At 41.6% G+C, this 22,570-nt stretch overlaps 2 protein-coding genes across 2 annotated transcripts in view; one reads left to right on the top strand and one right to left on the bottom strand.

Annotated features, from left to right (window-relative positions):
* Positions 1-18,083: 18,083 nt before the first annotated feature.
* LOC137421385 (alkaline phosphatase) overlaps positions 18,084-22,570 on the top strand; it is a gene marked incomplete in the record, with an annotated part of 133,361 nt that continues 128,874 nt past the window's right edge. Inside the window, 2 exon segments of the mRNA XM_078771449.1 lie at positions 18,084-18,223; positions 19,799-19,884. Of these exon segments, the coding sequence (XP_078627575.1) occupies positions 19,874-19,884 (11 nt within the window).
* Positions 20,535-22,563, bottom strand: LOC137412675 (uncharacterized). Its single transcript, XM_078771457.1, has 3 exons — positions 21,777-22,563; positions 21,400-21,623; positions 20,535-21,236 (listed from the first exon to the last, which is right to left on the bottom strand). Exons 2-3 carry the CDS (start codon positions 21,591-21,593, stop codon positions 20,702-20,704), a joined length of 729 nt encoding a protein of 242 aa, XP_078627583.1. The 5' UTR covers positions 21,594-21,623; positions 21,777-22,563; the 3' UTR covers positions 20,535-20,701.

Genomic DNA, 22,570 nt, shown 5'->3' with positions numbered 1-22,570 from the left:
ATGGAAGAAGTTTCGGGAACTGACGCGTGCTGAAAGGGAAGACTCAGTTTTCACTCTGGTTGTTTGTTGTACACCGCACCTTTCCTATGCCATCTCCAGGCGCTGCAAATCGTCATTTCCGGGCACCGAAGGGGGCTCGGCAGTGACGCACGCTGAAAGGGAGTACTCAGTTTTCACTCTGGTTGTTTTCTTGCTTTCTTGTTTGTTTGTTGTACACCGTACCTTTCCTATGCCATCTCCAGGCATTGCAAAACGTCATTGCCGGGCACCGAAGGGGGCTCGGCAATGACGCACGCTGAAAGGGAGTACTCAGTTTTCACTCTGGTTGTTTTCTTTCTTGCTTTCTTGTTTGTTTGTTTGTTTGTTTGTCCGTGCGATATCTCAGCCATCCTTTGAGCTAGAAAGCTGAAATTTCGGCACAATAGTGAGCAAGTACTTTGTCAAAAACAAAAAAATATTGTTTTTTGATTAATCAATTAATTGATGAGTTATTTAATTATTAGTGATTAATTAAGTACTTATTTATTTCCTTTCTCTTCTGGCCAATATCTCAGGCACCTTTTGAGTTCGGAAGCTGATATTTAGACATGCCAATGACCAAGTGATTTGGCTGCAAAGGCTATTTTTGATTAATCAATTAATCGATTATTTGATTAATGACATTATTATTATTATTATTTTTTAGTTACAGATTCGGATGAAATGGTGGTGGTTTATGTGTTCTATGAGCCAATTGATGAACTATTTAATTTTTTATGATTATTTTTTATTTATTTTCATTATTAATCATTTATTTATTTTATTTCTCCTCTGGGCAATATCTGACGCACCTTTTGAGATAGGAAGTTGATATTTGGCATGAAAATGACCAAGTTATTTGGCTGTAAAGGGTATTTTTGATGTATTGTTCAATCAATTAATTGATTAATTATTCGATTAATGACTTGATTTAAAAAATAAAAAAAAGTTATAGATTCGGATGAAACAGTGGTGGTTTAGGTATTTTATTAGCCAATTGATTATTAATTTAATTATTTCACCATTATTATTTATTTATTTTCATTATTAATCACTTATTTATTTATTTCTCATCTGGGCAATATCTCAGGCACCTTGTAAGCTAAGAAGCTGATATTGGACACGACAGTGACCAAGTGATGTGGCTCTATAGGATATTTTTGATTTATTGATGAATAAATTAATCGATTTATTATTTATTGATTAATCAATTAATTTTTTTTCTTTCAATAAATGAATTCTTTTTTTTATTTTCAAAAAGTTACAGCTTCGCATGAAACACTGATGGTTGAGGTATGCTATTAGCCAATTGATTAAGAAATTATTTTACGATTATTGATTATTGATTTTAATTATGCAATTAATCAATCAATTATTGTACACCTCTCCCTCCCAATAGTCTTTGTGCTGCATGGCGGTATCGCCGGGGCGCCTTCGGCAACGGTTGCTAGAGTGAGATGTGCATGGAAGAAGTTTCGGGAACTGAGTGGCATGCTGACGAGGAGGGGAGTGTCGTTGAAGCCGAAGGGAAAGGTGTATGCTGCAATTGCTGCATGTGTGAGAAGTGTTATGATTTATGGGAGCGAGACATGGGTAATGAACGTAGAGCAGCAACGAAGGCTGGAAAGGGTGGAAATGCGAATGGTTCGGTGGATGTGCGGAGTATCGTTGGGAGAGAGGAAGACAAATGATGAATTGCGAAAGATGATGGGAATAGAGCCTGTGATTGATGCTGTGAAGAGGAACAGGTTGAGATGGTTTGGTCATGTGTTGAGGAAGGATGAAAGTGACTGGTTGAGAAGAGTGATGGAAATGAATGGAGAAGGAAGTAGAGGACGGGGAAGACCGAGAAAGACTTTACCAGACCGAGATAAATAAAGGATATTTATTTATTTGGCATGGGGCGGTGTACTTTGAATGTACCTATACTTGTTGGTGATATTATTTATTTGTAGTCAAAAAAGGTTCAAGTGGTGCAAAGCTCAAAAGTCTAAATGGTCATGGGTCCAAGCTGTTTGATGGGTCTAAATGGTGTTGAGGTCTAATGGGTCAAAAGGTATTTAAGGGGTGTAAAGGTTTACTAACCCCCTTGCCCGCATTTCTTCTTCCACCACCTTTAGCCAAGTCTTTCTCGGTCTTCCCCGTCCTCTACTTCCTTCTACATTCATTTCCATCAATCTTCTCAACCAGTCACTTTCATCCTTCCTCAACACATGACCAAACCATCTCAACCTGTTCCTCTTCACAGCATCCATCACAGGCTCTATTCCCATCATCCTTCGCAATTCATCATTTGTCTTCCTCTCTCTCAACGACACTCCGCACATCCACCGAACCATTCGCATTTCCACCCTTTCCAGCCTTCGTTGCTGCTCTACGTTCATTACCCATGTCTCGCTCCCATAAATCATAACACTTCTCACACGTGCAGCATACACCTTTCCCTTCAGCTTCAACGACACTCCCCTCCTCGTCAGCATGGCACTCATGTTGCCGGCCCCCTTCGGTGCTTGCTCGGCGATGACGTCATTCAGCGCCTGGAGATGGAATATGAAAGGAGCGGTGTACAACATTACAAATAAATTTGTACAAAAGAAATGTTGGCATTGTGATTGGTGGGAATCATGACAACACAGCACCTCAAATTCAGTCAGGTCATTATCCTCAGTTTAAACAAGCCCGTGCGATGTGTGGTGAGGCGAGCGCAACGAGCCGATCCACGCTCGGGAGCTTATAAAAGGGGTCGTGATGTCTGGATGTCTGTCCGTCCGTCCATTAACTTTTTCCTATTTTTGATAGTCCTCCCTTATCACCTGGCTGATTGTTCTGAAACTTGACACCAGAATACAAGATAGTATCCAACACATTCACCCAGGCTTCGAATTTTCGATTGAGCATCATGAGGGCTCCAAGGGGTTTAAGGGAGTTTCCAGTGGGAGGGGGGGGGGGGGTGGTCCCCCAAAATCAGCAGAGGTCTGAACTGCAACCTCACGAGATGACCGTCGTCCACTCGGGGCTAATTTATTTGTAGAGTGAGTCAAGGCTTGTGGAGGAACGAGAACATAGAACGGATCAGGACGCAACATAATAAGGGGAACAGCAGAAAGAGAGAGGGAGAGGGGGGACCAAGAGCAGGGTGGAGGGAGAAAATAGGGGGAACCTGCAGTGTAACGGTGTGTAATCGTTTAACAGTGTAATGGTGTGTAGTAATGCAACGGCGTGTAATAATGCAATGGTGTGTAATAGTGTCATGTTGTGTAATAGTGTAATGGTGTGTAATAGTGTAATGTTGTGTAATAGTGTAATGGTGTGTAATAGTGTAATGTTGTGTAATAGTGTAATGGTGTGTAATAGTGTAATGGTGTGTAATAGTGTAATGTTGTGTAATAGTGTAATGGTGTGTAATAGTGTAATGGTGTGTAATAGTGTAATGTTGTGTAATAGTGTAATGGTGTGTAATAGTGTAATGGTGTGTAGTAGTGTAACGGTGTGTAATAGTGTAATGTTGTGTAGTAGTGTAACGGTATGTAATAGTGTAATGGTGTGTAATAGTGTAATGTTGTGCAGTAGTGTAACGGTGTGTAATAGTGTAATGTTGTGTAGTAGTGTAACGGTGTGTAATAGTGTAATAGTGTAATGTTGTGTAGTAGTGTAACGGTGTGTAATAGTGTAATGTTGTGTAGTAGTGTAACGGTATGTAATAGTGTAATGGTGTGTAATAGTGTAATGTTGTGCAGTAGTGCAACGGTGTGTAATGGTGTAATGTTGTGTAGTAGTGTAACGGTGTGTAATAGTGTAACGGTGTGTAATAGTGTAAAAGTGTAATGGTGTGTAATAGTGTAATGGTGTGTAATAGTGTAACGGTGTGTAATAGTGTAATGTTGGGCAGTAGTGTAACGGTGTGTAATAGTGTAATGGTGTGTAATAGTGTAATAGTGTAATGGTGTGTAATAGTATAATGTTGTGTAATAGTGTAATGGTGTGTAATAGTATAATGTTGTGTAATAGTGTAATGGTGTGTAATAGTATAATGTTGTGTAATAGTGTAATGTTGTGTAATAGTGTAATGGTGTGTAATAGTGTAATGTTGTGTAGTAGTGTAACGGTGTGTAATAGTGTAATGTTGTGTAATAGTGTAGTGTTGTGTAGTAGTGTAATGGTGTAATGGTGTGTTGTAATGCAACGGCGTGTAATAGTGTAACGGTGTGTAATAGTGTAATGTTGTGTAATAGTGTAATGTTGTGTGGTAGTGTAACGGTGTGTAATCGTGTAATGTTGTGTAATAGTGTAATGGTGTGTAATAGTGTAATGGTGTGTAATCGTGTAATGTTGTGTAATAGTGTAATGGTGTGTAATAGTATAATGTTGTGTAATAGTGTAATGTTGTGTAATAGTGTAATGGTGTGTCAGAGTGTAATGTTGTGTAGTAGTGTAACGGTGTGTAATAGTGTAATGTTGTGTAATAGTGTAATGTTGTGTAGTAGTGTAACGGTGTAATGTCGTGTAGTAATGCAACGGCGTGTAATAGTGTAACGGTGTGTAATAGTGTAATGTTGTGTACTAGTGTAATGGTGTGTAATAGTGTAATGGTGTGTAATAGTGTGACGGTGTGTAATAGTGTAATGTTGTGTAATAGTGTAATAGTGTGTAATAGTATAATGTTGTGTAATACTGTAACGGTGTGTAATAGTGTAATGGTGTGTAATAATGTAACGGTGTGTTATAGTGTAATGTTGTGTAATAGTGTAATGGTGTGTAATAGTGCAATGGTGTGTAATAGTGTAATGTTGTGTAATAGTGTAACGGTGTGTAATCGTGTAATGTTGTGTAATAGTGTAATGGTGTGTAATAGTGTAATGGTGTGTAATAGTATAATGTTGTGTAACAGTGTAATGGTGTGTAATAGTGTAATGGTGTGTAATAGTGTAATGGTGTGTAATAGTGTAACGGTGTGTAATAGTGTAATGTTGTGTAATAGTGTAACGGTGTGTAATAGTGAATGGTGTGTAATAGTGAATGGTGTGTAATAGTGTAATGGTGTGTAATAGTGTAATGGTGTGTAATAGTATAATGTTGTGTTATAGTATAACGGTGTGTAATAGTGTAATGGTGTGTAATAGTGCAATGGTGTGTAGTAATGCAACGGCATGTAATAATGCAATGGTATGTAATAGTGTAATGTTGTGTAGTAGTGTAACGGTATGTAATAGTATAATGTTGTGTAATAGTGTAACGGTGTGTAATAGTGTTATGTTGTGTAATAGTGTAACGGTGTGTAATAGTGTAATGGTGTGTAATAGTGTAATGGTGTGTAGTAATGCAACGGCGTGTAATAATGCAATAGTATGTAATAGTGTAATGTTGTGTAGTAGTGTAACGGTGTGTAATAGTGTAATGTTGTGTAGTAGTGTAACGGTGTGTAATAGTGCAATGTTGTGTAGTAGTGTAACGGTGTGTAATAGTGTAATGGTGTGTATTAGTGTAACGGTGTGTAGTAGTGTAACGGTGTGTATTATTGTAACAGTGTGTAATAGTGTAATGTTGTGTAGTAGTGTAACGGTGTGTAATAGAGTAATGTTGTGTAGTAGTGTAACGGTGTGTAATAGAGTAATGTTGTGTAGTAGTGTAACGGTGTGTAATAGTGTAACGGTGTGTAATAGTGTAATGTTGTGTAGTAGTGTATTGGTGTGTAATAGTTGAACAGTGTAAGGGTGTGTAATGTGTGTAACAGTGTGTACCAGTGTGCAACAGTGTAATAGTGTGTAACAGTGTGCAATAGTGTAGCAGTGTGTAACAGTGTAATGGTGTGTAATGGTGTGATGTTGTGTAATAGTGTAATGGTGTGTAATAGTGTAATGTTGTATAATAGTGTGGTGTGTAGTAGTATAACAGTGTGCAATAGTGCAACGGTGTAATAGTGTGTAACACTGTGCAATAGTGTAACGGTGTAATAGTGTGTAACAGTGTGCAATAGTGCAACGGTGTAACAGTGTGCAATAGTGTAACAGTGTGTAACAGTGTAATGGTGTGTAATGGTGTAAGGCTTGCAATAGTGTAATGTTGTGTAATAGTGTAATAGTGTAATAGTGTGTAGTAGTGTAACGGCATGTAATAGTGTAATGGTGTGTGGTCATGTAATGCTGTGTAATAGTTGAAAAGTGTAAGGGTATTTAATAGTGTCATGGTGTGTAGTTGTGTAATGCTGTGTAATAGTGTAACAGTGTGTAATGTAACAACGGTGTATAATGCAACGGTGTGAAATAGTGTAACAGTGTGCAATAGTGTAACAGTGTGTAACAGTGTAATGGTGTAATGCTTTGTTATAGTGTCACAGTGTAATGGTGTATAACAGTGTGTAACTGTGCAATGGTGTAACGATGTGTAACAATGTAATGGTATGTAATAGGATAATGGTGTGTAACTGTGTCACAGTGTGTAATAGTGCAACCATGTGTAACAGTGGTTGTGTAACAGTGTGCAATAGTGCAACAGTGCAAAGTTGTGTAACAGTGTAATGGTGTGCAATAGTGTAACAGTGTAATGGTGTAAGGCTGTGTAATAATGTAACAGTGTCATGGTATGCAATAGTGTAACAGTGTAATGGTGTGTAATAGTGTAACAGTGTAATGGTGTGCAATAGTGCAACAGTGCAAAGTTGTGTAACAGTGTGCAATAGTGTAACAGTGTAATGGTGTTAAGCTGTGTCATAGTGTAACAGTATAATGGGTGTAAATGTGTTACGGTGTGTAATATTGTGTGACTGTGCAATGGTGTGTAATAGTATAATGGCATGTAACAGTGTATAATAGTGCAACATTGTGTGACAGTGTAACTGTGTGTAATGTTGTGTAACTGTGCAATGGTGTGTAATAGTGTAACGGCGTGTAACAGTGTATAATAGTGAAACATTGTGTGACAGTGTAACGGTGTGTAATGTTGTGTAACTGTGCAATGGTGTGTAATAGTGTAACGGCGTGTAACAGTGTATAATGGTGAAACATTGTGTAACGGTGTGCAATGGTGTATATTAGTGCAACATTGTGTAACGGTGTGCAATGGTGTATATAAGTGCAACATTGTGTAACGGTGTGCAATGGTGTATAACAGTGTTTATTAGTGCAACATTGTGTAACAGTGTAACGGTGTGTAATGTAATATTGTGTAACAGTGTAATAGCATGTAATAGTGTGTAATAGTGTAACAGTGTAATGGTGTGTAATGTTGTGTAACTGAGCAATGGTGTGTAATGTTGTGTAAATGTAATGGTGTGTAATGTGTAATGGTGTGTAACTGTGCAATTGTGTGTAATAGTGTAACGGCATGTAACAGTGTATGATAGTGCAACGGTGTGTAATGTAATAATGTAACAGTGAGTAAAAGTGTAACGGTGTGTAATGGTGTGTAATAGTGTGTTATAGTGCAACAGTGTAATGAAGGGGAGGGAGAGAAATGGAGAGAGAATCACTCTTGTGTTGCTTTGTTCAAGAGACAAAACCTTGGAGGAAAGACGAGCTCAGACTGCACTCTTTGACACACTCCTCCCGGGTACTCCCACTCCTTTGTGTACACACCCGTTCTGGGAGTCGTAGCTCTGTCTGTAATGTCTTTCCATTGTGATTCCTGCAGGACGGCCAGCAGATAATACTTCTTTGTGTGGGATTTGAGGAATCCGCATAGATAAGTGACTTCCTGGGTTTTTATCCTTCAAACAAATGGAGGAGGTAGAGAGTAAGAATGTGGGGGATTTGGGGGAGTTATAGCGACAAAGGGAAGACGAAAGCCGAGAGGGGGAGGAGAGAAGGGTACGAGATGTCAGGGGTAGCAGTTGCGAAGAACAAGCTTAATTGTCTGCAAGGGACCTGGAGTTTCAAAAAAGGAAACTGTCCAACAGGAATTGCGCACAATGCCACGAGAACAAGCGTCGGTTAAACAAATACCGAAATGCATGATGGGAATGAATTAAGAATAATAACCAAAGTATGGGATCTGGTTTTGCTTTCCAAGCTTCCTCTGTGCCTGTGGCATTCAAGGCCACATTCATTCCTGGATTCCTGGCTTCCTGCAGTCATGCACTGAATGTGTGCAATGGAACCCTTTCCTCCCCTCTCCCAGTGGAGGTTCCCCCTGGATAGCGTTTTGGGCACGGTCTTGTTCCTTATCAATATAACTCACTTCCTTTTTGTCGAACATTCCACCTTATATCGTACGGTACCTCCATCCCTGCTAGACAGACAGCAGATGCATCTCCCTCTTTGTTGATCCGGATATGATTAGACTCTGGTCCGATAAATGTAACATTTCCTTCAATCCTGGAAAATTTCAGTCTCACCCTGTCGCTTTGGAAGGATCGCCAAAGGAATCCACCTATCTATTTCCTTGGTTCTCCGCTGAAAGAGGTTCAGTATCTTGAACTTCTAGGCTTCACCATCAACCATGACCTCTCCTGGGCCAACCACATACCAAAGCCAGCCTCAGCCTGAGTATCGTCTGTTGTTCCATGGCATTCCATGAAAAACTAGAATGGCAATCGGACCAATGTGTTGGATCAAGCATTGCATTCGTCGAATTATGACGTCATAATGAAGGTACGGATGACATCATCATTGCAACTTTTAGATATAGAGGTGCAACTATTTACCAAGATGGTGTCCTACCACGTGACCTATGACGGAATAGTTAACACTAAAATGGTACAGGAGGAGGCGCTCCTATGGTGAAAATTTCGTGTCCACCGGACCAACAATTGCAGAGAATTTTTTTTATACTTATCGATCAAGCATTGCACTTGTCGAATTATGACGTCTAATTAAGGTACGGATGACATCATAATTAACATATTTTATTTCCCATGGGGAGTACTTGACAATGCACCATGTTTCCATTTTTTTGATGGAGCGGTTTCATTGATAGAGAGGTGCAACGTTTTTCGGTTTTTCCAAGATGGCGCCTGTACCACGTGACCTATGACGTCATAATTATTATTGAAAAATTCTAAAAACGAGATGCTCATATGGTGACATTTTTGTGTCCATTGGACCAACTGTTGCTGAAAAAACAATTAATAATGATCGGATGGATAAGGGTTGTACTTGTCGAATTATGACGTCATCACGAAGACACAGATGACATCATCATTAACATATCTTATTCACCATGGGTAGTACTTGACAATGAACCATATTTCAACTTTTTCCATTGAGCGGTTTCGGAGGTATAGAGGTGCAACATTTTTCCAAGATGGCGTCCATACCAAGTGACCTATGACGTCATAATTAGCAGTAAAAAATTATGCAGGAGGCACTTATGTGGTGTAAAATTTCGTGTCAATTGGACCAGCGCTTGATGAGAAAATGAATTTTGAAAATGCAGACACGTATGTACGCCATATGTACAAACGTTCGCCACACGTACGTACGCACAAAACCGATCGCTTAACCCGGCGTTTAACTCTGAGTAAAGCTGTGTGAATCACCCTGAGGGTAGGGGAAGTAAACTGAGTAAAGGTGTGTGAATCACCATGAGGGTAGGGGTAGTAAACTGAGTAAAGGTGTGTGAATCACCATGAGGGTAGGGGTAGTAAACTGAGTAAAGCTGTGTGAATCACCATGAAGGTAAGAGTAGTAAACTGAGTAAAGGTGTGTGAATCACCATGAGGGTAAGAGTAGTAAACTGAGTAAAGGTGTGTGAATCACCATGAGGGTAGGGGTAGTAAACTGAGTAAAGCTGTGTGAATCACCATAAGGGTAGGGGTAGTAAACTGAGTAAAGCTGTGTGAATCACCATGAGGGTAGGGGTAGTAAACTGAGTAAAGCTGTGTGAATCACCATGAGGGTAAGAGTAGTAAACTGAGTAAAGGTGTGTGAATCACCATGAGGGTAGGGGTAGTAAACTGAGTAAAGCTGTGTGAATCACCATGAGGGTAGGGGTAGTAAACTGAGTAAAGCTGTGTGAATCACCATGAGGGTAAGAGTAGTAAACTGAGTAAAGCTGTGTGAATCACCATGAAGGTAAGAGTAGTAAACTGAGTAAAGGTGTGTGAATCACCATGAGGGTAGGGGTAGTAAACTGAGTAAAGGTGTGTGAATCACCATGAGGGTAGGGGTAGTAAACTGAGTAAAGCTGTGTGAATCACCATGAAGGTAAGAGTAGTAAACTGAGTAAAGGTGTGTGAATCACCATGAGGGTCGGGGTAGTAAACTGAGTAAAGCTGTGTGAATCACCATGAAGGTAAGAGTAGTAAACTGAGTAAATCCGTGTGAATCACCATGAAGGTAAGAGTAGTAAACTGAGTAAATCCGTGTGAATCACCATGAAGGTAAGAGTAGTAAACTGAGTGAATCCGTGTGAATCACCATGAAGGTAAGAGTAGTAAACTGAGTGAATCCGTGTGAATCACCATGAAGGTAAGAGTAGTAAACTGAGTGAATCCGTGTGAATCACCATGAAGGTAAGAGTAGTAAACTGAGTGAATCCGTGTGAATCACCATGAAGGTAAGAGTAGTAAACTGAGTAAATCCGTGTGAATCACCATGAAGGTAAGAGTAGTAAACTGAGTGAATCTGTGTGAATCACCATGAAGGTAAGAGTAGTAAACTGAGTAAATCCGTGTGAATCACCATGAAGGTAAGAGTAGTAAACTGAGTGAATCCGTGTGAATCACCATGAAGGTAAGAGTAGTAAACTGAGTGAATCCGTGTGAATCACCATGAAGGTAAGAGTAGTAAACTGAGTGAATCCGTGTGAATCACCATGAAGGTAAGAGTAGTAAACTGAGTAAATCCGTGTGAATCACCATGAAGGTAAGAGTAGTAAACTGAGTAAATCCGTGTGAATCACCATGAAGGTAAGAGTAGTAAACTGAGTGAATCCGTGTGAATCACCATGAAGGTAAGAGTAGTAAACTGAGTGAATCCGTGTGAATCACCATGAAGGTAAGAGTAGTAAACTGAGTAAATCCGTGTGAATCACCATGAAGGTAAGAGTAGTAAACTGAGTAAATCCGTGTGAATCACCATGAAGGTAAGAGTAGTAAACTGAGTGAATCCGTGTGAATCACCATGAAGGTAAGAGTAGTAAACTGAGTGAATCCGTGTGAATCACCATGAAGGTAAGAGTAGTAAACTGAGTGAATCCGTGTGAATCACCATGAAGGTAAGAGTAGTAAACTGAGTGAATCCGTGTGAATCACCATGAAGGTAAGAGTAGTAAACTGAGTGAATCCGTGTGAATCACCATGAAGGTAAGAGTAGTAAACTGAGTGAATCCGTGTGAATCACCATGAAGGTAAGAGTAGTAAACTGAGTGAATCCGTGTGAATCACCATGAAGGTAAGAGTAGTAAACTGAGTGAATCCGTGTGAATCACCATGAAGGTAAGAGTAGTAAACTGAACACAACTTTCTCAAAAACGCACTTCGAAAGTGACATCCGGGCTTGAAATAATCCAGAAATGCCACACTCTCACATTAAATAAGCAAATCTAAACAAGTAATGTTTTATACATTCTGCGAGCCAGGTTTCGAGTAAACTGGGGGTAGGGGTGGAGAAGGTGAGCATCTCCCAAGTGCACCGAGAAGCAGACACCTGGGCTTTCATTGACTGAGGAGATATTTACCTTTCACCTGGTATATCCAAAGTAACATTGTAGGGGGAGGTTACAAATCTCAATTTCCCTATCTTGGCTCCCAGACTACAAGGGCAGGAGATATCAGGGGTAGCAGTTGCCAAGAACACGCTTAATTGTCTGCAAGGGACCTGGAGTTTCAAAAAAGGAAAGTGTCCATTAGAAATTGCGCACAATGCAGTCACAAGAACAAGCTGGGTTAAACTACCTTGTTTAACAAAGTAGTAGTTTAAACAGGTTAAACTACTACTTTGTCGAATAGGTTAAACAAATACAGAAATGCATGATGGGAACGAATTAAGAATAGTAACCAAAGTATGGGATCTGGCTTTGATTTCCAAGCTTCAAGGCCACATTCATTCCTGGATTTACAACTTCCTTCACTCCTGCACTCAAGGTATTGCCATCAATGGAACCCTTTCCTCCTCTCTCTCCCCGTGGAGGTTGGAGTGCCCCCCCGACCCCCCCTGGGTAGCGTTTTGGGCACGGTCTTGTTCCTTATCAATAAAAATTTCCTCTCCGATGCCTTGGAAAACTTTCTTCCTTTTTGTCGATGATTCCACCTTATATCGTACAGTACCTCCATCCCTGCTAGACAGACAGCAGATGCATCTCTCTCTTTGTTGATCCGGATATGATTAGACTCTGGTCCGATAAATGTAACATTTCCTTCAATCCTGGAAAATTTCAGTCTCACCCTGTCGCTTTGGAAGGATCGCCAAAGGAATCCACCTATCTTTGGTATTCCCTTGGTCCTCCGCTGAAACAGGTTCAGTATCTTTAACGTATCAGCCTCACCATCAGCAATGACCTCTCCTAGGTCAACCACATACCAGACCCAGCCGCAGATTGAGTATCCTCTGTTGTTCCATGTAATTCCATGAAAAACCAGAATTATTCACAGCCTATATGACCTTTGTCCATAGGTCAATGGAGTACTGCTTTCCCCTTTGGGCTGGGACCACAGCATCATAATCTGTCTCTTCTGGATTTTGTGGAATCTAAGCTCTCAAAATTATTGTAACCTCAAGGTATGAGGTTGAGGCACAAGGTCTGTTTCTCTCACATCGCAGACTAGTCGGTGGTCTTTCTGTTTTCTACTGTCTATTCTCCGGCATTGTTCCCTCTGCTCTCTCAGTCCTCTGACCCTTCCTTCTCTGGAACTCCAGAATGCATTTGTTCTTCTAGTAATTCCCTTCTGGTTAAACCTCCAAAATCCAGGCTGACCTTTTTTTGTAAACTTAGTCTCGGCTTGTAAGAGAGTTAACACAGAGAACATATGATCAAGGAAGCGGGAGACAAGAGGGGGAGAGAGAGGAAAGTAGGCCTACAACAACAGTAAGGAACAGAGACATCAGCAGTTCTGTCAAGGGAGAAGGCTGGGGCGAGGTACACCGGATAAACAAGATGGACACTTCAAGGACGATCAGGAAAGAAAATGGAATTTGAAAAAGGTGGATTTGGGGTGTATTAATGGGGGTAGAAAAGATCAAGCTTTCGGATGAGGGAAGATAAGAGATGGTGGCGAACTGCTGCTTTAAAGACCTGGAGGGAGGAGTGGGATTGAAGAGAATGTGGGAGTTTGTTCCAGAGGCGGGAGAAAAGAGGAATGAAGGAGTAAAGGTGAGCAGAGATTCTTGATTTTGGCAGTTTCACCAGAAGAGGGTTTCTGGCAGATCTTGTGCGTTCTGTAGGAATATTTGGGGAATAGAGCACAGACAGAGCTGGGGAACAAGGCTGGACACGAGTCGGTAGAAGATAGAAAGACCACCAACCTGCCTGTGGTGAGAGTGAAAGACCCTCAGAATCAGCTTCTTCGTGGGAGATTCAAACGACTCTGAAAGCTTTGGTTTCTACAGCGTGAAGACGAGCAAGGTGTGAGGCAGGAGCACCAGCCCAGAGGGGAGAACAGTATTCCATTGAGCTGCGGATGAAAGCCTTGTATGTGGTCAGGAGCTCAGGTGTGCCTCGGAAGGACTTCGCACGATGGAGGATGCCCAGTCGGCGACTGGCTTTGGAGGCCAGCTTGGAAATGTGGTTTTCCCAGGAAAGATCATGGCAGATAGTGAGACCCAAAAGCTTGAGTGACAGAACTTCAAGAGGATCGTTGAGAAAGTAGATGGGAGGGTTTTCCCCGACTGTCTTTTCGGAGAGACATAGTGAGAGTGTGAGATTTGTCTGGATTGAAAGACATGTTCCACTTGTTGTTGAGGTTATTGAGACCTGACCTTAGGTCTACTGTAATCTATATACCCCACAGAGGAATGACCCTCCCTGCCGCTGCCGTAGTGAACGGATGTACAAATAATCAAAATATGGATTCAGATTTGAAGATCGGATCCCAGACACTAAATAAGTACTGAAATTTGGAGTGAAATCTGACAAAATTGAATAAATGAGCGATTCTTATAACCAAATGTATATATTTTACTAAGCTTTCAGCAGGGCTATACTTCCTCCTTCTCCATATTGCCAAAGCATTCAACTTAACCTTTTCTACTGTTCCAACAATTATATTGAGTGAATAAAAGATTAGGGAATGTGCCTAAAAGTGTAACTTTATTGAGTAAAACGAAAATAATTAACCAGCAAGATCAATGTCAAGGCTTCTGCAGTCGAACCGGTGTGGGGGAAATCTCCGGAGTTAGGAAGGCAAAATAAATCAAATTAAAGATTGAATTAAAAGAATGTGGCCCTCCTCCCTTCTCCTGCTGTAGACTAATTTATTTCCTTCCTTTAAAAAGTAGAAGTACACCGATCGATGAAAAAAGGCCTGTTTCAAAGCAAATGTTTGGTCCTTTTGGGATTGTTGCTTTGAAGTACTTTATGCGTGTTTAAGCTTCACCGCAACGGAACTTTGAAGAGGCCGCGGTTCCTCGGTCCACTCACAAGCACTCATATGGGGGATTGTGTGTGTGTGTGTGTGGGTGTGTGAGTGTGTGTGTGTGTGTGTGTGTGTGTGGTCATTAAGCAATACATATCATTCTCTTTGCCAACCCCTCCCCTCTTCACCTTTCTTCTCCCCAAACCCCCACCCTCCTCTCTCTACCACCCCCTCACTTTCCCCCACATATTTCCCCTCCATTTCCCCCTCTCCCAACCCCTCTCCACTTTCTCTCCCTCCCCCCTCCACTCCCCCTTGTACATATTCCCATCACAAAGTGACTTTGAGTTACTCAGCCCGGCCTTAGATCCTTTGCTAGTATCATATATATAGAAAGGTCTTTCTAACCACTGACTCACTCACTGATATAAATATTTAGTACCTTTCTTGGTGAGAATAAAGCTGAATTTTCACATGCTGATACAGTTTGCCAATATCCCAGGAAAATCACAAAAGTCGGAAAATGTCCATTAATGAAAATATCCATGAATAAAAGTTGGCCGGTGCAGACTCGCTCTGCTCACGGCGGATCATGTGAACCAAGACAATGGAGCTTACACTCGAACCGGTTGCTAGGCAACACTAACACACTCCTCGTGTGCTTCTTATTTTATAACTTTTGCTGTATTTACATTTAATATTAATATAGCTGAAAACTTTTAAACAAACAGCTCATTGTAATCACTAATTTTCGAAATATGGGAGTTGGGGCATGGGAGAAGGTGACGGGGATGGAAGGAGATGTGGGGGAGGGAAATGGGTTGAACAAATTGGTGTTCAATGAGGGTTTAGCTTACCCCCGTGGTCCCCATTCAGTAGTATAACTAACTACCAGTTGTTCTGGGAGAGAGGGAGGGCTTATGACGTCATTCCATGAAGATGATACTCATGGGGTAACCACGTAGGAACACGATGTTCCACCTCTCAGTGTTTGTAAAGTTCGTTGTTTGTTTACGTTGCATTGGCATGTCAATTACGGATCTTCAGACAATCCCCGAAGGGAAAAGGTGTGAGTGTCAAGAGTATAAATAGATCAATCAGCTAGTAGCTTATTCGTCATAGTGAACACCCTACCAGACAGCAAAGCAACGTTATGGAAAGTGTGTGATTGTGACTTCCCTGTGGATAAATCAGAACTTTGTCGAATCGCAAGCTCGCTGGCTCTAATGCAGGACAGACATTCCATTTTGCAAATGTATGGAACAATTCCCAGTCCAAACTATCCCAGTCAAATTCCCAGTCTAAAGTCCAATAATTTTGCAAAGTCCTGATGCCGTTTGTAAAGGTTTGCTGCAAGATTACCAATTATCCAAAGGAAGTCTCAATAACTAACCTACATTTGCTTATTCAACTTTGAGTACTGACTATACAGGAGAACAAGTAAAGCATTCAGTAGGTTTAGCAAGTTTATGGGCAGGTACGTTGAAACAAATAAAGTCAACAGTATTAGGAAGCTTTTTATGATCAAAAGTATAGGGGCAGCAAACCCCAAATTGAAAGGAGCCCTGTATGTGTTTCATATGATTCCTACAATGCAAAGCAAGATCCCACTGTGTTTCACAAAGAGTAGGTGAATTAAAACCACGACTTTGAACAAATACCAGGCATTCCTGGCCTGACCTTCAGAGGGCACTACAACAGCGACACAGCCATGTTTCCTTTGATGTAGGATGCAAACAGCGGTCACAGCCACATGCTACCCCACGCATGAGCAAGTAGCCAATTGACATGTACAGGGCACATTAATCTAGTACGACTACTGAACCTTCCTTTGCTCTGAAGGATACATCCATGTGCTTTTACCTGAATTACAAGGTCAATAAGAAACATCTGATAAATCAACATAAAACTAGAGCTTCCAGGGAAGCAGAACTCAACTGAACTGACTGGACAACTTTAAAGTAGGTCAGTTGTCTGTACTAGATTTGACTTAAATGAAAAGCCAACAACCTTGTGTAATAATTTTAAGGTCCTTGTATGGCGGCCATTTTGTGACGGATCGGGTTGACATGCGATAGCAACCTACCTTGTGTGGTAAGAGTCTCACACACCAAGTTTGATCAAAATCCATAAATATTTGTGGATGTTAAAGTCTTAACGTCGTTTCTGAGCTGAAAACAATATGGCGGCCTATGGCGGCCATTTCGTGACGGATCGGGTTGGAATGTAATAGCAGCCTACCTCGTGTGGTAAGGGTTAAACATTCTAAGTTTGATCAAAATCTGTTAATATTTGTGGACGCTAGAGTGTTAACGTCGTTTTCATGACCAAAAACAAAATGGTCGCCTAAGTCCGCCATTTTTCAAAGGATCGGGCTGAAATGTAATACCAACCAGGTCCTTGGGGTAAGGATGCTGCAGGTCAAGTTTGATCAGAATCGATTGATATTTGTGGACGCTGGAGTGTTAACGTCGAAAAGTTAACGGACGACAGACGACAGACGACGGACGCCGGAGGGTTCAGTATGTGATGAACTCGTCCAGTTGAGTTAATAAAGGATTTGAACCAGGAATTCCGAACCTGGAAACAGCTATAAGCACTTAGACATGAACAGAAGGGAACCTAGGTAGTCAGAAGGGAACAGAAGGGAACGAAAGCACTCAGAAGGGAACAGACAACTTCCATATACTTTTGGTGATACTGTTGCGCTGACATTGCAGGTATGTCGGTGGTCTCTGTTTTTGACGTTATGTTTTCTCCTCCGGCCTTGTTCCCTCTGCTCTCTCAGCCCTCCGATGCTTCCCAGCGATTCACGTGTTATTCCAGTAACCCTTTGCTTTCTTTCCAGTAACTCCCAAATTCCAGGCTTACCACACATGTCCACTCTTTCTGGCTCTGTAATTGCCGTTCAGAGGCTAATCAATCACACTCTCCCTCCGGGGATTTAACCAAATCAAGTAGTACACCATTATGTCATGCACAAATGGTACATTATGGCAAAGCAAATAGTACGCTCTTACATGAGCCTCGATCATTAAACAAAAAATATATTTATATTTAAATAAAAACCCTACTCATGATCTTTGTATCCCCATTAACCCCTCAACCCAACCCTCTTTTACTTGTAGGTTAAGATACCGAGGTCCCCCCTCTCCCTCCTCTTCTTTTCCTGTTCGTTCTTTCCCTTGTTTGTTGTGTCCCCTGTTGTCTCATTGTCAGTTTGTTGCCATTTTACCCTCTGCATCCTTACTCTTCCATGAGCCTCGACCTTGTATTCAAAATAAAGTGTGTATATGTAAGACGTATATGACTACACGGACCATACACAGTTACCTCCTCTTGTTGAGCACACGGAGCGACGGGTGTATCATGTTCATGGTGGTGTGGTTTTGTGGGTTTAAATCCTGTAATGATAACATCGGTAATGGTGAAAAGATTTGATGACATACAGCTCGTAATAGATATCACAGGAACGGGGAGACGCGAGTGAAGGTTTGGGAGGAGGAATGGGTGCACAGAGGTGGAACTTGGAAGGATGGTGGAGGAGGAGGAGGGAGGGTGAGGTTGAGGAGGCTCTGCTGTAAGCGAAGGAGGGCGTGTGGATGAGAGCTCGTCGGGGGGAGCAGGAAAGCAGAGGACGAACAACAAGCCAAGCGGTCGAGGCATCAGGGCTAAAGATCAGAGATCAAGAGCGTGTGAGCAGACCATACGTTTGTACAATTGCTACCTGGACAGGTGGACAAGCAGTCTGAACAAAAGGTATGTTTAATCGATAGGAGGTGCGTTGCTAAATATACATACTGAGCATGCCTCCAAATGGTTATCATTTTCGTTTCTTTGTAGCTTGGTATAAAGCACTCATTGTTAACTCCAAGCATCATGAGAATATTGTGGGGACAAACATGGGACCATTTTTGGACATGGCTACTGGAGGTCGTCCAACAGAACAAAAGACCTGCAGGGCAGCGTTCCTCATTGCTAAGACGAAGTGAGACTCTGGTGCAAGCAAAGGTTCATTTGGGACAAGATGGATACCGCTCAGTCAAAACACGACTCGTTTCAACTACACAACGTGGGGCATGGGGAATTGTGGGGGCTTCTAGGGGGATTGACAGGTGTGCAAGAGGGATTGAAGGGGGGTACAGAGGTACCACATACTTACACCAAATAGCTACACCTCGAGAAACATTAGTGCTTAGACGTGGGAAACCATCGCGGACCACCTAGACCCCGGTGTCACAAAGGATCCACCAAGCACTGCACACAGCTGTGAAGGATCGCGATGCTGGCAAAGCAACCAGAAAGGATCAAAACAGCGATTGAGAATCTCAAGCGATTGCAAATTCCCAGAACGAATCTCCAGGGACTCACTGTTGTTGATGCGACGAAGACCATCGTTGTGTTATACACAGAGTTCCACTTCAATAATGGTAGTTGTTTGGTGGTGCATCCTGTACGCAGAGTATTCTTGTTCAAAGACTAAGGGCAGACGGAACGAATTACGCTGCGGTTTAAAGGATGCAATTACCTACAAGTGAGTTTCATTTACCTTGAGGAAGCTGCCACAGGTTGTTCACTGATCCGTGGCCAGGGATAAACATCAGAGATCAAGAGCGTGTGCCGACACAAGCAGACAATACGTTTGTTCGACTGTTACACGGACAGGTGGACAAGCAGTGTGAACAAAACGTATGTTTAATTATTGATAGGTGAGTCGCTAAATATACCTACTGAGCATCCCTCCAAATGGTGAACGTTTTCCTTTCTTTGTAGCTTGGTGTAAAGCACGGGTTGTTAATTCCATCCATCCATTAATATTCCAGAGATGTCTGTCGGTGTGTTAAAAAACATCACTGGCTTTCCCAAAAAGACAGGTGATCCATTTTCTGGCTCAGAAAACAATTAAAGAATTGCTGATGAACTAAACCAGTTCTTCTTCCACTTTGAAGTCAATGATCAAAGTGATAAAATCAATGAACAACATCTGTTCCATCTGACACACAACAGCAAACTTCAGAAGGTATTCACATCCTTTACTTCTTTCACATTTTATTGTTTCAGCCTGAAATTAAAATGGATTAAATTGAGATTTTTTTTGTCACTGATCTACACAAAACACCCCATAATGTCAAAGTGGAATTTTGTTTTTAGAATATTTTATAAAATAACTAAAAACGAAATGCAGAAAGATCTAATTTACAAAAGTATTCAACCCCCTGAGTCAATATTTCGTAGAAGCGCATTTGGCAGCGATTCCAGCTTCGAGACTTATTGGGTATGTCCATCAGCTTTGCACATCTGGATTTGGGGAGATTCTCCTATTCTTCCTTGCAGATTTGCTCAAGCTCGGTCAAGTTGGATGTGGAGCGTCGGTGAACAGCAATCTTCAAGTCTTTACACAGATTCTCCATGCGATTCAGGTCTGTGCTTTGGCTGCGCCACTCAAGGACTTTCACATTCTTGTTCTGAAGCCATTCCAGTGTTGCTTTGGCTGTATAATTGGGGTCATTGTCCTGTTGGAATGTAAATCTTTGCTGCAGTCTAAGCCCTTTTGCATTCTGAAGCTGGTTCTCCAAAAGGATTTGCCTGTATTTGGCTCCATTCATTGTTCCCTCTATCCTTACAAGTCTCCAAGTCCCTGCCACTGAAAAGCATCGCCACAGCATGATGCTGCCACCACAATGCTTCACATTATGGATTGTGTTAGATGGGTGATGAGTTGTGCTCGGTTTCCACCAGATGTAGCGCTTTGCATTCAGACCAAAGAGTTCAATTTTCGTCTCATCAGACCACAGAATATTTAGCCTCATGCTCTCAGTCTTCCACGTGCCTTTTTGCAAACTCCAGGCGTGCTGTCATGTGCCGTTTTCTCATAGTAAGGGCATTTTATGAGATATTTCACAAATCTGTTAACTAAATTGTTACCAAAAAATTTCTTCAACAATATGTTTGTAAAGGTGTGTAATAACATGTGTTAAAATGTTGAAGTTCAACTCCCGTGGGAAACCCAGAAAAAAAGCTGTTGAATTCGGGTACCGAAAAATTATTTTCGAGAATTTTTATTTTTTTTAATCGGCCCTTAAGTAACTTATGAGGGGTCAAATAAGGGTTTTTCATGATTCTGAGTTGATTGTTAACATTTATATTTTCACTTTTACATTTACACACAAAGTAGCTTTTATTTCACATACATATATAATACTCAAGAGTTATTTCTCATTCACAATGTCAGAAGTTTCAACAGTCATTGTCTATGTCTTCTTCAGACTCAACAACATCATGACTGCAGTTTCTGCATGTAATGCCATTACAGACTCCACAGGCCGAGATGCACGTGACCCCATTCTTCTTGCAGCTGCATCGCCGGTTGCTGCAATCTCCATGACAATTATAGCTCGTGAACTGCAATAGCTCCTCAGGAGCCGTGGGGTCCAGTGTTGGAACTGGCTCATACCCATGCACACCTATTGTCCATCCATAGTCACTGGGGTTCAGAGACATGCTCTGTAGAAGGATCCAGTCCCGGGTCTGCAGGTAGGCACGGAGTGAATGTTGTGCAGCTGCACCCTCTGTTGGAGGTAGAGTCTCTGGTTTGATCACTCCTGCCGCTGCCTTCCTTGAGAACATGTTGTACCGAATTTCACCCAATGTAGTATCTCGTCCATGGTAAATGCACTTGAAAATCGCAGTACCAGCCTGAATCACTGTTTCCTTGGTGGCTTCTGTGTCAAGGAAGATGTCGATGTACTCAGCCGCGTCCCCTTCGCAAAACCTAAAAAAAAGCATCAGGTCTATGTCAAGTAAAGTATAATGTAAAACAGAAATAAAATAATTATTATTTTTAACATTTATACTATGATGACAATGATTATAATTATTATTATTATTAGTATTAGTATTATTTGCCGACGTAATAGTAGTATTATCATTATTACCTGGCAAATAGAGTTGTTTTCCCATGACCAGCGATTGCAGAAACCGTATCACACCCCGTGAAGGCGTGACAGAAAAGCAGGTAGCTCTTCTGTGTTTCGGAGAGAGATTCTTTGATCTTTCGGACGTCATAAGAGCCGTTTGATGTGGTTAAGAAGAGTGGATGGTGGCTGTCTGAGCTATGGTGCACCAGCATTACCAGCACGTCTGCATCTTCTGCCCGCACCTGAAAATATAACAACATGTACAAAGCATAATGAACCGTTCAAGAACAGATTGAACTTTTCAACAGTGTGAATTCTCTTATTTTTAAATTACCCCATCTCCCCCCGGGCTCCATCCAATAGTTATACTAACTGAAGACACAAATGGTACTGACCTCAACAGAGCCATCTGAAGCAGCAGCCAATGCCTCTCTCACAATTGAAGTGTCAGTATCATTGTCACACTGCTCCACAGTGATGTGATGTTTTTGGAAGGTTTAAGAGAGATGGTGGATGAGCTCACTCTTGTTATGAGTGTTGTCCAGAAACTTTGCTCTTGGGGTCCAGTTGGACATATCCGGTCGAATCTGGAGATTACAGCAGGAATTATTGGTACGCCGGATGTGGTCGTGATCTTTTGGTGATCTGCTGTAGCCATCAAAGACCACAATGATCTTCTGGGAGCAGCGGCCCAGATACTGCACGTAGCTCAGGTAACTGTTGGCGATCTCCTGCCAGGTCTGACGTTGTTCCCACTTCACCATGTAGACAAGCCATCCGCCATCAATTACGAGGGTGCAGCAGGGTTGGTTAGTCAAGTCAAGTGGATCAGTTAACGCCTTCAGGCTTGTATTTGAAAAGTCTGCCTTGTTTGCCTTGTTCATCTTCTGATCTTTGTTGCTGAACAGGGACAATGGGAAGGGAGTCAGCTCATACTGTAAGCTTGTCTCAACTGTCATATCCCGCTGGGCGAAAATGATCAGTCGGTTGAACAACTTTAGTGAATCAAGGTGAATCTTTTTCTCGTTGACCAAGGGAAATTTTCTTAGTGATGACAGGGCTTTTATCTTTGACTTGACATCCATGGTCGACGTCACTGACTGTCCATCCAGCTTGATCTGCATCTCCATCCCAACTTCAGCTGCTCTCTCAGCATTGACTGCGTCATCTCCAGTGCTTGTGAATCCTG

Source organism: Myxine glutinosa, chromosome 2 (assembly GCF_964187855.1).
Source record: "Myxine glutinosa chromosome 2, kmMyxGlut1.1, whole genome shotgun sequence".
In the NCBI taxonomy this organism is placed as follows: domain Eukaryota; kingdom Metazoa; phylum Chordata; class Myxini; order Myxiniformes; family Myxinidae; genus Myxine; species Myxine glutinosa.
The sequence above is the reverse complement of the archived record's forward strand: the minus strand, read 5'-3'. Positions and strand labels throughout refer to the sequence as shown.